Source organism: Meriones unguiculatus, chromosome 1 (genome assembly GCF_030254825.1).
Source record: "Meriones unguiculatus strain TT.TT164.6M chromosome 1, Bangor_MerUng_6.1, whole genome shotgun sequence".
NCBI classification, from domain to species: Eukaryota; Metazoa; Chordata; class Mammalia; order Rodentia; family Muridae; genus Meriones; species Meriones unguiculatus.
In genome coordinates, this window is record NC_083349.1 from 48,795,635 (window position 1) to 48,814,197 (window position 18,563).

The window sequence follows — 18,563 nt, forward strand, 5'->3', positions numbered from 1 at the left end:
ACCAAGGCAGAAACACAAAGTTACATTTATGAAAAGATAACGCAACTAATAGCGTATCTGGGGTTGTAACTGGTTAACTTACTTAATAAACTAGATCATGGAAGTAAGTAATTCAATACTAATTAGGTCACGCCCACTTCAGTAAGAAGGAGGGATGCGCTAGGATTGAGTAGTGATTAAACAACAATCGTCTTATCAAAATTTAATATATTCTTTTCTTAAGCTTAATTTTTGTTTAATATTATTTATTTGACACAATACAGTAATTTTAACAGCAGCTTAATTGAAGTATAGTTACTATACAAATATTTTGCTATTAGATATGCTCCTTCTGCTGAGTTTAGACATACATAAGCCCTCTTTGTCAGGTTTTTAACCATAAACTGTATTATTCAAATCTATAACTATAAGCACTTTAAAACTATCTCTTGCCCTGGGGACATGTCTCAGAGGTTCAGGACCTGGGTTCTGTCCCCAGCCCCTGCACATCAGCTTACAACTATCTGTAACTCCAGCTCCAAGGGATCGGGCACCCACTCCCAGCTTCCACAGATACCAGGCATATGGTACACTTACATACAGGCAGACAAAACACTCATACACATAAAAAAATAATAAACCCTTGAAAAATGTTTACTTTTGAGAATTTTATATGTGTATGTGTGGATGTACGTTATATATGTGTGTATACAACAAAATAACACCATATCTACCCCTCACTTCCCCTCCAACCCTTCCCATATTCCCCTAACATACGCCCTAACTCATAGATTTTATTTGCATGTGTGTGTGTGACTGGATATGCATGTGGAAGGTGCATATCTGTGCCCGTGTGGAGGCCAGCAGGGAGCAGTGCATTCCCCGGAGCCACAGTTGTGGGTGTTTGCAGGAGGCCTGCCTTGTCAGAGGGTGCTGGGATCTGAAGTCTAGGCTCATTCTTGTTTGGCAAGTGCTCTTCACTGCTGAGACATCTCCAGCACCCTATCTGGCAAATCTGAAGCCCTATGGTATTGCAGGCACATGAATTCAAAGGCAGGTGTGAGCAGAGAAACAGGTATGTCAGCAGACAAACGTTTGTAACCTCCGCTTGAGCATATCGGCCAGCGTTTCCTAGATCTGCCTGAGCACTGAAGTCCTCTGAGACACTGTGTTGTTGGTGTTGTTTAAACGATAAGACCATCCCATGATTCATGGACTCCACTTCTCACCAGCTGAATCAGAATTTCTTGGGGAGGGCCCTAGGAATCGGTATTTTCCACAAGGAGAAATTAGGCAAGGTGGAGAAAGCAGCTATCAGGGCAGACAGGCTCCTGTGGGGTAAGAGAAGGAAGTTGTGCAGCGAGTCTGTGGGTGGGCAGGGTGACGGAAGCCTGGCTGTAGCGTGTGAGCCAGGCATCCCTGAGTGAGCAAGCACATGAGTAGATAAAGGCGACTAAGCAAGGAGATTTCTGGCGCCCGAAGTTTAGAAGCCTCAAAAGGAATATCTTGTTCTAGAAAGAAGAATGGGGTTCATGTGACTGTCAATAGAAAGAGCTAGCATGGGGCCATAGAGCCGTAATCCCAGCTCTGGGAGGCTGAAGCAGGATTAGTACCCGTTTCAGGTAAACCTGGGTTGCCTAGAAAACGAACAGACAAAGGGGAGGGCAATAGGAGAGGCTGACATCGTTAACTTGTGTCCCAACATGAAGTCTATGGGCGTTACTCTGAAAGTCACATGGTCCGTTGTAGATTTTGAAGCAAGGGAATCCCTTGGCCAGTAGAGGGATTGATGAGAGAGTGAGAGAGAGAGAGAGAGACACACGCACTCCACTTTGAAAGGTGTCAAGAAGGCTCCTGGGAACAGCTGGCCAACAGGAACAGGATGGTCTGAGAATAATTGGCTGAATCTGGCGATAAGACTTAGAAAGAAGCTTATACCCTTTGAAAAGGAGATGATGAATAGCAGTATGAGTTCTGGCCAGACGGAGAGGAAGAAGGGAAGTGGAGGAGGGTCAGAGACAAAAGGATGAATTCCATCTTGGTTGTGCTGCTTCAGTGGTTGGGGAGAACCACAAGTAATGGGCATTTGGGGTACCTAGAGGTACAGATTTGGGGTTTCTAGCAGCCTGGTGGTAGGCAAAGTCTACTACCAGGTGAGATCACTGCGTGTCCGCTCGAAGGTCTGCAGAAAACAGGATGGGGAGAGCGCTGCTATGAAAGAAGCTGGGAGGCTTATAATAAACAGAAATCAAACAATATGTTACTAAAGAGCCCTTCTGGGATCCAGAAACTTTGAATCCACAGGAAGAATTAGATGGTGAGGAGGAAGACATAGGTAGAAGTGACAGACGGTGCCCCTCAGGTCTGACCTTTCATACAGAGGAAGGGAAAACCCACGACTCAGCACACAGCTGGAGGCCTTGATGATGTCCTGTCCCGGAAGCTGTGATGATCAAAGAAAACCCTGGATCTGTACCGGGATCAGGAGCAGCTTTTCGAGCATTAGTGAAGGAGTCTCTCACGGCCTGGCTCCTGGAACCTGAACATGGGTGACAATGGGATCTGTGTGCTGTGACGACAGAAACTGAGTAGCGTAGCTTTCCACCCCCACCCCCTTGAGACAAAGGCTGTGTAACCTGAGGGGAGAGGAGGGGAATCAGCCCTTCGTGGGCTGACCTATATGAACCTTTAGGAACACTTGGCTATCGCCAGCTGAAGTTCCCACAAATACCAGTGTCTGGGAAACAATAGATTCTATGGTCTCAATGCTTGTCAACCGTCCTAAATGCTGTGACCCTTTAATACAGTTCCTCAGGTTGTGATGACCCTCCAGCCATATAGTTGTTTTCGGTGCTACCTGATGACGGAATTTGCTACTGTTATAGATTGTAATGGGGTGGCGACAGGCAAGTTGAGAAATGACGCAAGGACAGGCATCACTGAGGGAATGAGCATGAGAGATTCAATGTCTGTTGCCCAGTTCAGTAAATCCAACAGCTTTATGTGCACAGACGGTTAGAAGTGAAAGTTCAGCAGGGACCTGGGGACATGTAGGGCTTTAGCTTTAGTGTCCTGGGTGGTGGGCCTGTCCCTTCCTGCAGAATTCTGCGTGGGGAAAGGCCAGACTGCAGAGTCACCGGCCTAGGGGCAGGCAGTTGGCAGTTCCGTAGTGCTGGCCTTCCAGCCGCTGCCTGGTTTGTCTCCGCTGCGCTGACTTCTCACAAAAACACCGGAAGAGCTCTGACGGCGCACACGGTCCAGGAGGGAGAGGAGCGCCCGTAATCTCCTCTAAAATATGTGGCTGATGCTTGCTCACTGGATCTGCCATTCAGGATTTTACATGTGTTCTTCAGAGCTTGGGGGTGGGGGGCGGGGAGCCACACATATTTTTTTTTCAAATCTTATGTATATTTGTTAAAATATACATAAATGTATGTATTTATATATTTGTAAAATATATTTATTTAAAATATATTTGTTTTATTTTTTTTTTACCAAAATTATTCAAATTATCATCCAGCTGATGTCAGTCTGTGCATTTTTATGGATGGCTTCCAAAAGTCCAGTAATCTAAATTGTCAAGGTAATTTCCTCTTTAAATAATGTTCTTTCACCAGTACAATCTAGTCAATTAAGCTCTCAGTGATGGGAACTGGTGGGAGGGATCCACTTGGTCTTAAGGAAATTCTAATTCTAATCCATGATAACACTTGCCCTGTGGTCACAGTTTCTGTGTAATAAACTCTAGATTCGGGTCATTTCTATATTGTGCAATAACTTTTTTTGGCAAATGTTTCAACTAGTCCTCTTAAGTGAGTTGTCAACTCTTTTGTCTCAGTTGTCACCCACTAGCGTTTTTGTCCCTGGACATCTAATGTGGCTTTTTTCCCCCCTCACGATTCAAGGGTATTAAAACACTTTTTAGGGAAATGTGCTTAGCATGATAGATGGTGCTGTGCTCTGGCTGTCTCTGAAGTGTCCCCTGAAGACCCACGTGTCAAATGTTTGTTCTCTTGCCCGTGGCTCTAGAGGAAGATGGAAGATTTTGGGTAGAAGGAGTCGGGTCATTAAGAAGTACGCCCAAGGGGGTCCTGGGACCTTGTTCCCTTCTTTCTGCTTCCTGGCCATCGTAAAGTGAACGAGCCTACCTGTTATGTTTTGTATTGATATATTCTCAATATATATTCTCAAAAAATATATATATTCTCAAAAAATATATATCTATATTGTATTGATATATATATTTTTGTATTGATATACCACAACCATAAGCTATCAGGGAGTACAAACTCTAAAACCGTGCGCCCAAACGAACTTTCCTTCCTGACATCTCAGGAAGTGTCGCATTACAGAAAGCTCAGGTACGTAATTAGTGAATACACTTTACTGTGAAAACTGTACTCACAAGCTTGGATTGAACAGGGTCATTTGTTAACTTCCTTTATCTTTGGGCTGTTTATACACACTCATTTAAAACCACATTTTTCTCTGTATAAACTCCTTAAACATACATGCACTATTTTTATTATTATTGTTACTATTATTATTATTATTTTCCACAATTTATTCATTATTATCCCAATTGAAGCCCCTCCCTCAACTCCTCCCATTCCCACTCTCCCTCCCTTTTTCCCCCTATTCTTTTCCCCTAGTCCACTGAAAAGGGGAGTTCTCCTCCTCCTCTGCCATCTGCCCATAGCTTATCAAATCTCACCAGGACTGCCTGGATCCTCTTCCTCCATGGCCAGGCAAGGGCACACCACCAGGGGTGAGTGATCAAAGAGCAGGCATCTGAGTTCATGACAGAGGCGGCCCCTGCTCCCCTCACTTGGAGAGCCACATGGAGACTGAGTTGCCAATCAGCTACATCTGAGCAGGGGGTCTAGGTCTTCTCCATGCATGGTTCTGGGTTCGTGCATCAGTCTTTTCAGGACCCCCTCAGATTCTTTAGCTTTGTTGGTCTCCTTGTGGAGCTCCTGTCCCCTCCATGTCCCTCTAATCCCAACCCCCTCTTCTTCCATTAAGACTCCCTGCGCTCTGCCCAATACACGAACTATTTTAAAAATTGACACCTTTAATCCGAGCACTTGGGAAGCAGAGGCAGGCGAATCTCTATGAGTTCCAGGACAGGCTGGTCTATAGTAGGGCAAGTTCCAGGACGGCCAGGGCTGTTACACAGAGAAACCCTATCTTGAAAAATAAAAATTAGTGACTCCTCTTCACTTAAAACTTCCCTGCTCCCCCAATAACTATGAGGTTGGAGTCAAATGCTGGCTGTGCCGTGGGGAATAACTGTACCAAGGGAAACGGCCTTTGTGCTCAGCTGCTGCCAGACTCTCCTATGCAGTTAGCATGCCTTGTGGGGAGTTTGCAGGGCAAACACAGCAGACACATACGCAAATGGAGAAGGCGAATGGCTTACAAAGGAGAATTTGAGGAAGAGAGGTTCCCATCTGCGGTAGCTTTTCAAAGCTGCTAGGCCTTTGTTCAGGACATTCTTTTTTTTTTATTCTCCAAAGGAAGCAATTACAGCCTAGATAACGGTAGCCAGCACGGTTAAGTAAAATACTTAGAAAAGCTGTGTAGTCCATCGCATTTCACGAGCTTGTGAGAGGGACTCGGCCTGCAGGGAACCGGCTCCTCGGGTATCGGGGTTATCTGTGGGTTTGCTTAGCAACTGCTTTGGGTTGGCGATTGTTCAGTTGGCTGTAATTTACCTCAGAACTAGCGGTTGCCTGCATATCTGGAATCCTTGAGAGCATCTTGTTTTCTCATTGCAAAATCTTTATATCAAAGAAAAACATATTGCTTCCAAATGTAGTGCAGGAAAACCAGAACACAGAAATAAGATGGCAAACAAAGTACCTAAAATTTCCTGAATCTCAAGATGATGACTATTACTGTTTCTGTTGTTGATTTTCCAGACTTCTTGTTCTCTGTAGCCTTCTGCATATAAACCATATAAACACCTATGTTTAAACTGTGAGTTTAAGGGGGCTGGGGAGATGTTTGTGGTTTCTAATCTGATGATTTTGAATAGCGCTGCTGGGAATAGTTTTGAAGAAGAGTTGCATGTCATGATTGCAGGGATTCTTTTAAAGCCAGAGTGTAACACAGAAGAGAGTCAGAGCGACGCTTCCAAGTTCTTGAGAAAAATTGCATAGTTTTACTTCCTCCCATGGAGCTACTCGCCAGCGAGAGCTACAAAAGCATGGTGAAACATCTGCGGGGGTCAAGTTCAAAAGCCAGTGGATTGTTCTAGGGACCTTGTGGGTTTGTTTGCACTGTGGAGGGTGAGCTACGGTGAAGAGAAAAACTCAACTGAACTTGCTACTTATTAACTCTTTTTTGCTGCCCTCACAAGCAACTTTTTTTTTTTCCTTCAAAAGGAAACTTAGCGGGACATGCAGTTCCTGGATTCCTCCTTCCTTCCGGGCTCTCCCGCTTTGTGACACTCCTCACTGTGACTCGGCTAGGCTCTGGGACTGCCCCAGCCCACTGTGAACATGCAGAAGTCTTTCTCCCAGGCTATTCTCCTCAGACACAAACGTCAAGGCTGAGGCTCTCTGCCATGGTCCAAACACAGTAGATAAGTAACTCTAACGAATACCACCTCCGAGCAGTTTTGGCCGGCAGATTGTTGAACTGGTTTTAAATGAAAAACTTCTGGGGATGGCATCAGTATCATGTCAAAGTACCCACAGAAGATTAACAGAACCTGAGTTCATTCCGGATTTCTGCCCACATGCAGAGAAAAAAAAAAATAGCCCAAAAGAGACAGAGTAAACTCTTGCGCTCAGTTGGCTAGGACACCGTGGTCTGGTGCCCTGTGGCTAAGAGCTAAGTCCTTTTTCATAAACACATCAGCACTGAGCAAGGCGGTGACTCTGTCTGAAATTTTACATGCTTTATGTCTCCTTGACTTTCATGCATCTAGTAACTCTAACTCACCATGAGACACACACCCTGAGTGTGCCTTCAATGAGGAAAGACCCACCAAGCCTTTATCAGCACAGAAACGCTGGCGTCACCCCATAGCAGCTGCTGTTCCAGTGTGGCCGATCTGTCTCCCCTGTTTTGGGACTTCACATGAAGGGAATCAGTGGTTTTCTGTAAGACGTCGTGGAGTTGACGGAGGCCTCCCATTCATTCCATCCACATTGTACACCTCAGCCATCCATTCTGAATCGCGTTCCACTTTGTGACCCTTCTACCGTTTGAGCTGGGTTTTTATCAGGGGTGTGTTTCTCTCTCTCTCTCTCTCTCTCTCTTTTTAACTGATGACAACTGTTTCAAGTGTGCTCTTCTCAGAGGAGTAAAAGGAGTAGAGGTACTTCCTTTTTTTTTTTCTCCTCTTCTTCATACTCAAAATGATGCCAAGGATTCTGCTGGATTAATACCCAGGATTCTTAGCACAGAGTAGGAGCTGAATAAACACTCACTGAACGAATCAAGGAAGGAACTAATGAACCGCCTTCTAGTCTTGATAGTCTAGACGTGGCCATCTTGGTTTGATGACCTAGCAAAGACGGAACGAGGAGATGAATGCTCTCCTTGAATTATAAAGTGACTGGTGTACCCTCTAGTTCAACCCTTGTCTAGCTCATAGTGTGCTGGGACCAGAGCTATCACTTGTCTGATGCAGCATCAGAAATATCCTCTTTTGAAGACACAGGTAGCTAACATGGCTGACATCCCCCCTTACCCTGGGTGGTGGGCCACCTTCCTCTTGGCCTCCTCAGACACCGTTTTTATGCTTGTTCCTGCCAAATGCCCCATGGGGGTGAGCTCTTCCTCATTACTAGACCTGCTCCCTCTGGGCCGCCCTGCCATTCTTGATCCCTTCAAGTGTCTTAAGGAGGCCCAAGCGAATGGTTATAATGCAGTGTCTGCAGCTTCTTGTGCTGGGGTCGACAGTGAATACTGGCCAGCAGTACAGCATTTGGGTGGCTTTTTGGCATTGACAGGACATATTGCTTCATTATCCATGTCAACCTCTCTCTACCTGTGGCCCCCTTGGCTTTTTAACTTCTAAGGGAGATACAGACAAGAGCTCTGCACATGAATGCTGCCTCCAAGCAGCCCAGACTTTTCTAGGATCCTCGAGGAGTCATTCGAAAGTGTCGATGTTTTCTTCACTCTGGTGGGTCAAAGCGTGCGTGAAGCGCATGGAGGGGCCGGAAGGGCGGCTCGGTGGAATAAAGCGCTTGGCATGAAAACCTGAGGAACAGAGTTTGGGTCCCAGCACCAACGTGAAAAACTGGGCACCCCTTGCCCAAGCTCAGGAAACACTGCAGAACAGGAGGCAGGAAGGATGGAAGGCTGGAGGACTGGGAGGCAGAAAGCTGTCTTTTAGACAGGGGGATTGTACTCATGAACCCGTGGCAGCTCTGGTTACCCACACTACATCAAGGCAGCCAATATGGGGGGCGCAGAGGGAGGGAGGGAGGGAGGGCTCACAGGGCCCCACCCCTAACCGCAGAGCCATTGGCTATGGACAGCTGCTAAGGGAGAAGAATCTTTCACCTTTGGGGGTGTGGATACTTGTCAGTGGATGGCCCCAGACCCGTGTACATGAGGGCAGCACTAAGTGAATGGAGTGGGTTATTAAAAAAAAAAAAAGAGGACATGAGAAGGGAGGTGGGTGTGTTGGGAGTGGATGGAGGGGGTTTGGAGGAGGGAAATGTGGATGGATATGATACTTAATTGCATACATGTGTGACATTCTCAAATAGTAAATGAAATAAAAAGCTGGGTGTAACAGTACATACATGTAACCTCAGGGCTAGGGAGACTAAGACAAGAGAATTCTGGATCTTGAGCTCCAGGTTCAGTGGAAGAGCTTATCTCAGAAATAAACAGAAAGTGATGGAGGAAGACACCCAGCATTGATCTCCGTCCCTTACCCATGCACAGCCCCCAACACACACACAAAGAAAGAGACAGAGATTTACAGTTCAGAAATTACTGTATCGTAGACATACATGAGTAGTCCCAAATCTGTTAATCCGCCAGATTATGTTTATAAAAGTTCACCCCAAACTGCTCGCTGGCTCATTTTACCTTTCTTTGATTATCCATCAGACATCTCACCTTCTGGTCTGACAGTCTGTGTGACCTGGCTAGGCTGATGTTATAAGGACACAGATGCAGATGTGTGAGGTGTGGGATGGCCTCCATGCCTTGTAACTGGTACATTTTCATTTCTGCTGGGATTTTGGAAGGTGACAATGTTCACACGTTGACCTTGGGGAAGTAGAAAAAAAAAAAACCCACAAAATTTAGTTCCTTTGAGACAGTGGCCAATGCGCTTGAGAAGAAGACTAACCTCTTCCTGCTCACCAAGCTGATTTGCTTTCTTTTCTTTTTGAGACATTTCATACTAGAGCATAGGATGATCTGAAAGTCATTGTGCAGCCCAGGCAGGCCTCAAACTCCAGGCTGCCCTTCTGCCTCAGCCGCCCAAGTACAGGGATAACAGGTGTGAGCGGCCACAGCTGGCTTTGTCTTTAGTAAGCCTTTACCGAGCCACCCGGCTCCATAGGGACAGGGTGGGCCACAGCCCTACTAGAATTACACACACACACACACACACACACACACACACACACACACACACCGTGCTGCCGGAGTATTTGGTTGTTCCGTGGGAGAACAAGCATTTACAGAAACAGACATTTCCCTCTCCCCCTCCCAATAAAGGGTTCCCAACTTTAACTGCCATGGAATCCGACCTAAGACAACATCCAAATAGTCTTCACTTGAATAGTCTGAAAGGAGTGTGGAGGTTGTTCTAAAGGCGGGGTTTGTCTCTAAACTAGTAAAATTAATCACTGCTGCTCCATTTTCCAGAAAAGGAGATGCAGCTGAGGAGGCCAGAGCCATAATTCTACTAGTTGTGTATCATGAGTCAATATCTCAAAATTAATTGTTTTGTGGAAACAAAAATTCTCCTGGTTTACGTGTAGGTAACTAAATGGGATGAAGGAGGCTCAAACCCGGGGAGATGAGGGCGGGACTTTTTCAAATACGTTTCATAGAAACTGTTGTATATTGCAACTCTACAATTTCAAGTTAAAATGAGTGTAAATGTTCTGTGTAAAGCATACACATTTTATTAATCAAACATTATGCGTGATCTTATCTTGTTTTGTAGGACCAGCAAAAATCCACCAATGTGGTCTACCAGGCCCATCATGTAAGCAGAAATAAGAGAGGACAGGTGGTGGGAACCAGGGGAGGATTCCGAGGATGTACCGTGTGGCTAACAGGTATGAGCATACACACTTGCACACACATGCACACACACACATGCACACACATATGCACACACACACATTTTTCAAGAAACTTCTTTTTTTAAATCAGAAATTGGCGTGTGACATGATCTTAAGGAGCTCGGGGTGACATATGACACCTAGAGGTGTTTATTGAAACCTTGGAGGAAGTGGAACAGAGAGCTGTGCAGACACAGGGCTGTTGATCATCACCCTATCCTCGAGAACTGACGCGCTGAGGGAGGTCACTAATTATTAGTTACCGTTCTTTGGCAGCACAAGATGAGATAAGCGGATTGCGACACCTTTCAGCTCCTCATGTTCACCCCTGAATGGATTTCCTGCCATGACAACTGTGCTTTTCCTAATTTGACGCTGAGTGTTTGGCAGTCTGTCAGGTTATGGATGTTTAGAGCTTGTTTCCTAATGCTTTGATGTTCTGGGGGCCTATTTCATTGAGGAACTTAAGAGTCTGTGAGAATGACTACTGGAACGCTCATCTTGGCAAAGGATTGGTACCATGGAGATGACCCGGGGAATGTCCCCTTTCTTATCCTTTTTGAACCATGGGTTCCAAAGCGAGAGCTTAGCAATGAATTTGCCAATTAGGCCTTAAGAACCCTGATAAACCAGGTCTGAGCTCTTACCTCACGTAGAGAGTTGATACAGTCAGGACATAGAACAGGAAACTCTTTCGTAGATAGGACTTTCCCAAAAAGGGAGGAGCCCAGAAACAAAAGCATGTTTATTTGGGCCGTGGGAGGCACGTGGGCTATTTTCTGCTCACACAGGAAAAGGTCTAATCTGAGAGCATCTGGGAAGAACATGGCGCTGGAGGACCTGCCTCCAATGTTTCCTGGTTGTTTTCTGTTTGTTGTTATTGTCCACTTGGACTGTTTTTGGCTTGTGAGACAAGCCCAGGCTGGCCCAGAATGCACAAGGTCTGCCCAGGCTGGCCCAGAATACACAATCCCCCTGCTTTAGCTTTTCAGTGCTGGGATCCTAGGGCTGAGAGATACACACCCAGGTTTGGTTTGTTTTTATTTTGTTTTCCTCTCCTTCTCCTCCTTCTCCTGCTCCTCCCCCTCCTGCTCCTCCCCCTCCTCCTCCTCCTTCTCCTTATCCTTCTTCTTCTTCTTCTTCTTCTTTTGCTATTCTTGAATTTTGTTCTGGTGCCTGTGGTTTCCTGGTTTCATTCACAGCTGGGATTTGCATCAAAACAAGGTCATTAGTCAAACAATGGGCATGGAAGCCTGCATGCCAAGATGATGAGCCCCAAGTGCCACTAGGATAGGCTTGGGTGTTGTTATGTCTGCTGTGGTCCCCTAGCTCCCTCCGTAAGGCGTAAGGCGCTGTTTGTAGCAGCAGACACCTGTATTCCCACAGCTTCTGCTTGCTTTCTCCAGCTGTTTACTAGGGAAGCTCACTTTTGTGTTGAGGCAGACACATAAAGTTCATATTCCCTAATGTGCACTCTTTTAAAAAGGAAAAGAAAAACTGGCAGGTCTGAGATGGGGGAAACGCGAAGGCTTTATTTCCTCTGACCTTTCCTCCTTCTACCTTTCCAGACTTTCTATTTTTGTCTCTGTGCCTCAAAGGTTTGACAACAGCCACGCAGACCGAAAGGAACCAATTATTCCGGAGGCTCAGATTTGAGAACCCAGTCCACCCACATCAGCCGTGTGGCTTTGCACAAGTCACTTAGCCTCTCTGAATCCCAATATCATTGCTTATATCAGTGCTAAGGCGGATTAGAACCTGCCTCATGGGCGCCGTAGGTGGAGCTAAGTGAAATAAGGCATCAATGCGTTCAGCCCAAAGTCTGCCCCCACACCCCCACCCAAATACAGCGCAACTTCAGCATATTCCAGGCTAGGCTACATGCTGACCAGGAGTGAGGCGAGGCCTTTGTTCTCCAACAGGCAAATAGAAGGAAATTAATTTCATTATTCAGACGCAAGAGAACATACAGAGAGTCAGGGTTCCTATTTTCCATCACCAACAAGCTGACATAAATTTTAAGAAGACTCTAGAACTGAGATCTATTCAAAAGAAATTGTGGGGATTCGGTAAAGATTCCTAGAACCTTCCACAGCCATGTTTTCAAGCTCCCCCTGTCAGAGTTAAGAGCATGGCTTTAAAATGAGACTGTAAACCTGGGGACTATTCATTTACACTTGCAGATTTCATCTCTTCCCTCTTCATGGTTCCTTTCCCCTGAGCTTTGTTCCAGCTTTGTTCCATTTTCTACACACACACACACACACACACACACACACACACACACGTGAGCACACTAGCGCGTGAGAACACACACTTATCTTCTCTGTGTTTTTATTGGTTTCTTGCCTTTTTTCCCCCCTTTCTTTCTTTCTCTCCCAATTTTCCCATTTCCATGTTGAGTTCTGTGAGGCATCAGCCTTGCATCTTGGAATATTCTTCAGGCTCAAAGATATTTAGGACAAGTGAATTGCGACAGTACAAACTTTCTGGGGTAGGTCAGCCCTTTGATAATTTGTTCTTCTCTCTCTCTGTCTCTCTGTCTCTCTCTCCTCTCATGTTTTCCTTACCTAGAGAATTATATCGTGACCTATCATGCTTATCGAATGATAAGTGTTGTGTCTTGACTCCATTTTTACGTACAAACACGAACTGTCTTTCGGTCAGAGTGCCCATGCACCTAAGAGCTCAGAAACGCCTCAGCCGATGTGTCTGATGCCTGGTGGCTGTTCAGCGGAGTCCGCAGGGAGGTGGGCTAGTCTTCTGGGTGCCGGTCCCCCTGTCCTCAAAGTGCTACCAGAAGAGGCAAGGCTGCTGTCACTGCTGCTTTGATTTTGCAAGAGTAGCCAGCACCTCAATTTTCACCAACACCTTTCTAATCTTTAAAATGTTAGTAGGCAAAACAGCACAAAACAGTCCATGGTCTTCCTATTTACAAACCCCAGTTGCTCCAAAAAACTTCCAGAACATAAAATAAATGCGAGTACTCAGATTTTGTACTCTTTCTGGATTTTAATGATATATTTTTTTTAAGGCTGGAGTGTTATCATAAGAGTCTATGTATGTTGTGTATTATATGTTTTTCATGTATAAAAAAACAGGTTACCTCATGGTTTTTCATCCTTTGAGAGACTTTGGTTTATTGGGATAAGGCTTTCCTGGAGCGGAGGCTAGCCCTGAACTCCCGTTTCTCTTCTCTCCACCTCACCAGCACTAGGATTATAGGCCTGCTCCAGCATTCCCAAGTTGGTCACTTTTCATCTTAAGTCTGTCTTTCCTATTCTCAACAGGTCTCTCTGGCGCTGGAAAAACAACCATAAGTTTTGCTTTGGAGGAGTACCTTGTATCTCACGCCATCCCTTGTTACTCCCTGGATGGGGACAATGTCCGTCATGGCCTTAACAAGAACCTGGGATTCTCTTCTGGGGACCGGGAAGAGAACATCCGCCGGATCGCTGAGGTGGCCAAGCTCTTTGCTGACGCTGGCCTGGTCTGCATTACCAGCTTCATTTCTCCATTTGCAAAGGTAAAAAGATTGGCCTCCCTCGGCTGTGGCCCTCAGCCAGCGGAACTAGGGGAGATCAGATGGCCACCAGCCTCCCACTTCCCCACCCATCGCCCCTCTCCTCACGCGTCCCTTCATTCCCTTCATTTGCTGTTGGTTATGTAAAGACGGTTGCCTCATTGCCAGAAGCCAGTGACCCAATTGACAAGAAGCCTTTATGGATGACAGTCACCAGGAACATGCGGTCAGAGGTGAAAGAGTTGAGCAAGAACTCCACAGCCCGTATTTCAGTCTTGGGAGCAAGAATGTTTAGCTGGCCCAAACAGAGCAGCCCAGCGCTGGCTTCTCTGGGCTTAGCGGGGACAGCACTGACCCGGGTGTCCCAGACTTCTAAAGCAGGAGGTTGCTAGCAAACCCCTTCCATGCTAAGAGCACAGCATTGCTAAGGGGCCTGTGTCCCGTAGCTGGCTCTGGCAGTTCATCAGACAGTGTGCTTATCAGAGTGACATTTCTGGGCTTTCTGAAAGGACTCTGCGGGGCTACATACCTCATGTTACTGGAAGGTTATCAAGTCCGAGAGTACACTGTGTTTTGCCATGAAAAAAAAAAATCTCATTGGGAATATTTGTCCTCATCCATTTGTCCTCTTCTAACAAAATACCAGACCTGATGATTTATAAAGATTAGAGGTTTATTTGGCTCGTGTCGTTGGAGGCTTTGGGACCCAAGGGCGTAGTGTCATCTGGTGAGAGCCTCGTACACGATTTTATTAAAAAAAAAAAAAAAAAGAGCAAGTGTCAGGCTCACTGGGGCCCACTCCTCCACCCCACCCACATCCCCCAGGCTTGGCCATGAACTTGTGGATCCTTGAATCTCTTGACCCTTGGCTTCTGCTTCCTTAAGTGCTGGGTTTATGGGTTCTGTTTATCCGTTTAAACACACTGTTTTCCAGGATCGTGAAAATGCCCGAAAAATCCACGAGTTAGCAGGACTCCCGTTCTTTGAGATCTTTGTGGATGCACCTTTGAACATCTGTGAAAGCCGAGATGTAAAGGGGCTCTACAAGCGGGCACGAGCAGGAGAGATTAAAGGTATAGACGCAGCCAGCAGCACCTTGGACAGTCGCTGGCCCTGCCAGCCTTCCAATTCTGTCTGTTGCTATGTGCTCTGTGTTCCAGTTGCAGAAAGCACACGCTTAAGAAAGCGCAGAGAGTTCAGGGTGGACAAGGGCTTGCTAAGATTCGGGGTTTGTCTCTGAAGAACTGTCGCCTCAGGCAGGAGGAATGACATTTCAAGACAGTCACATACAACTGAGACTGGATTTAGAAACGGGTCTCATTGAACTTCCTCCTGGCTTTCCTTTTGAATTCTAATCAGTGGTAGAAGGCTTGGCTTTTTGCCAGACATCATCGCTAACTTGAGGTTTTCCATATTGAAAATACGGCTGTGTCTTCCTGACGTACAGCAAGAGGCTCAGGAACGGCAGTTTGAGCTTTTCAGTCATAAAATCACATTTTCAGCTTCACACGTGGTACAGTGTGTGTTCTGCCTTATTGACTGACAACATTCTTCCACGGGCGCAGAGATGATTCAGATCTTATGCCCTGCAGGGTTTACAGGCATCGACTCTGATTACGAGAAACCTGAAACTCCAGAGTGTGTGCTCAAGACCAACTTGTCCTCAGTAAGCGACTGTGTGCAACAGGTGGTGGAGCTTCTGCAAGAGCAGGTAGGATAGTGGTTCTTGTTCCTGCATGCAGTGTGTGCGTGCGTGCGTGCATGCGTGTGTGTGTGTGCTGAAGGATAACCCGAGTTTCTTTACTAAAATCCTCCCTTTACCGTTCTTCATTTGCAACTATTGCCAACTCCAATTTCATTGCAGAACATTGTACCCCACGCCACCATCAAGGGCATCCACGAACTCTTTGTGCCAGAAAACAAAATTGATCAAGTCCGAGCTGAGGCTGACACCCTCCCGTCACTACCAATAACCAAGGTAAGAGTACAGACTGCTTGACTTGGCTTTCATATCTAACCTTATAAACTGCTACACAATTTCGTCTTTAAAGCTATCTTTTTTTTCTGTGTGTTTCTCCCCACTGCCCCCAACCCTCAGGTGTGTGTGTGTGTGTGTGTGTGTGTGTGTGAGATAGACTACATGAGTATAGTCAGAGGACAACATTTGGAGTCAGTTTTGTTCTTCTTTCCACCATGTTCAGGGATCAAACCCAAGTTATCAGTTAGCAGGCTTGGTGGCAAGCACTTTTACCCACTGAGCCATCTTGCAGGCCCTACATTTCCTGTGAACATAAGAAATATCGAGTAAAAGTGAATCTACAGAGACGTTTCCCTACCTCCTCACCTTCTCTCTGAGCAAACTTCTCACAAAGGCCAGGTAGAGATGCCTACTGCAAAATATGCAAAGTTGTCATATTTGCATAGGACAATTTGCATAGCTCCCCAACGCCTTCATTTATGCTGAAATAGAGGCACAATGCCAGGAATAGTTTGTTAACAATGGTTGAGAAAGTTTGTCCAGAATGAGAACACTTCTTGGCGATTGAGAAGGAATGGGGGTTAGGAGGGGGACAGAACAGATGTCCCTGATCTAAAACAATGAAGGCTTTTCTGTTGAGTGTCTGCTGGTTCTGTTGATATGTGCAAGTCCATGAAACTCCAGAAAGTGGTGCTGATCCTGGCTGGATGCCACTCTAAACACAAAGTTATTACCATGAAGAGCCTGCTCCTGTGCCTAGAACTGATTGCCGCCTCTGCAAAATGACAGCCACCGCAGGCAAGAATAAAATAACCAACAGGACAAAGATAAGTCTTCTGGGAAAATTTATAACCGTAATCAGCTCTCGCCCACAAGGGGTTTTGTGCATATCCTCTTGGATAAAGCTGTCATCAGCAAATATGTCCTCAGAGACCCAGATCTGAAGTGCAAAGCCATATGGGAGACCATGATCATCAAGTGTGAAGACTGCAAGATCCAAGATAAGCAAGAAAAAGTGGTTCTTCCAGAAGCTTCCTGGGAAGATTGCACCCTTCCAGCATCAGGGAGAGTCCAACCTGAGGAAAGAGGGAGACAGCTTCTGTTGGTTGATTTCATTAGCTAGGAGATATGAGATGCAACTCCAGCTACTGACCGCATTGTAGCATTTTTATGGGTCAGTCTTACCTAAGCATCAAGATGGTCAAGTCTCTCTTGCTATCTTTTTATTATTCATTAGAAATCTGGAGATTTTATGAGATGGGCCATCACAAAGGATTTATGAGCAGAGCCCCCTGGTTCTGTGAAATGAACTCAAGCACCCCCAGTACTCAGGGCAGACAGGTGAGCACATCAAAGCAATGAGGTGTGAGAGTTCCAACAACAATGTGGTCTAAAGCATAGAGAACTTCAGAACCCAATAACCGGTTCTTTCATGGACTTGTACCTAGGGACCACAGGAGAGGTTTCAGAGCAATAACCTGTGTGCTGAGTTTTAAAAGATCAATAGAGCTTCTCAGGTGGTCAAGAAGACGGGAGACAGCCCTTAGCCTCCTATCAGCTAAAAGTGCCTGTGTATTTCGACCACACATTGCCTTGCAGTGTTGGCAAATTGGTCCCAATTAGGGAGGGAAAGGAGATGACCTCTCCTCCATGGGTTCCAGGAGCTGGGGCTTAAAGAGTTTTCATGCTGCAATAATAACACTGACCTCTGTCTTAGAGTCAATGGCTTGCTCAATTCAGTCAAATGACCAGTACCAGTACGTGCATCTAATGAAAAAGCACAAGAAAACCAACATTTGAGGGTGGGGGCGCAGTGGATTTTTAACTCTGTTGTCCATTATGGGAACAGTTACAGCTAAAAGTATTTAAGCAATCCCAATTTGGAATCATGGGATCATGATTTTATAGGAAATCTCTAGACTTACACAGAGCTGGCCCTTGAATGAGAAGTCCATAGAGTACTTGGCAACACTTAAAACATTAAAGTTTTTCTCTTATCCTCCTGCTAGCTGAATAAGGGAGGTGGAGATGTACCTGGGGACCCAAGGCCTAAAAAAGAGAGGTGATGGACACATTCCCTTGTTTTCTGTGTCTTCCAGCTGGACCTGCAGTGGGTGCAGGTTCTGAGTGAAGGTTGGGCCACTCCCCTCAAAGGTTTCATGCGGGAGAAGGAGTACTTGCAAACGCTACATTTCGACACTCTGCTGGATGGTATGTTTTGTATTGTCTCTCACTGCTTATCATTAAAGGAAAGAGTACTTCTCTCACGAGTCTGCACATACACAGGACTGCTAACCTTGTTTGAAGATCCTATTGTGACAATATTTACATTGTTCAGTGTGTCCCTTCTACTGGGTCTGTTTCCATTTTTAGGATTTCTGTTTTTCATTCTCAAAGGATTTATTATTTAAAAGCAAGCTTCTGAGAAATGAAGGCTTTACCTGTACATGAAGCCAAAAAACAGTAACAGCTCTGAGCCCCAACGTCCTTTGCTGGGTCCGTATTCGGAGGCGCCCTTTGGGAGCATCCGGAAATCACAGCGGTTTGTGGGGACTCCCCTTCCTCCTTCGCGCTGCCACCACATGACGTCACAGGGCTGCATTCTTTGATGGCTGCTGAAGTGTCAGCGCTTGAGCCCTCCCCTGACATACATGAAGATGGTTCCATCTTCTGAAACCCGACAAGGGACTGTGATAGTAACTTTCACAGGCCAATGGCTTTGGAAAAAAAGACTGATCTGGCCCAGGTCATAAGCAAGTGCCAAATTATTCAGAAAAATTCCAGGCTGCTCTCTAAGAATGTCCTT

General features: G+C 45.9%; 1 protein-coding gene across 2 annotated transcripts in view; it reads left to right on the forward strand.

The window, feature by feature from the left end:
* Window positions 1-18,563, forward strand: part of Papss2 (3'-phosphoadenosine 5'-phosphosulfate synthase 2) — a 66,223-nt gene that overhangs the window by 24,171 nt on the left and 23,489 nt on the right. For both annotated transcript variants that reach the window (XM_021659833.2, XM_021659834.2), the window contains exons 2-7: window positions 10,136-10,250; window positions 13,547-13,782; window positions 14,714-14,852; window positions 15,372-15,490; window positions 15,644-15,757; window positions 17,857-17,968. In XM_021659833.2, coding sequence (XP_021515508.1) covers window positions 10,136-10,250; window positions 13,547-13,782; window positions 14,714-14,852; window positions 15,372-15,490; window positions 15,644-15,757; window positions 17,857-17,968 — 835 coding nt within the window. The remainder of the gene's footprint in view (window positions 1-10,135; window positions 10,251-13,546; window positions 13,783-14,713; window positions 14,853-15,371; window positions 15,491-15,643; window positions 15,758-17,856; window positions 17,969-18,563) is intronic.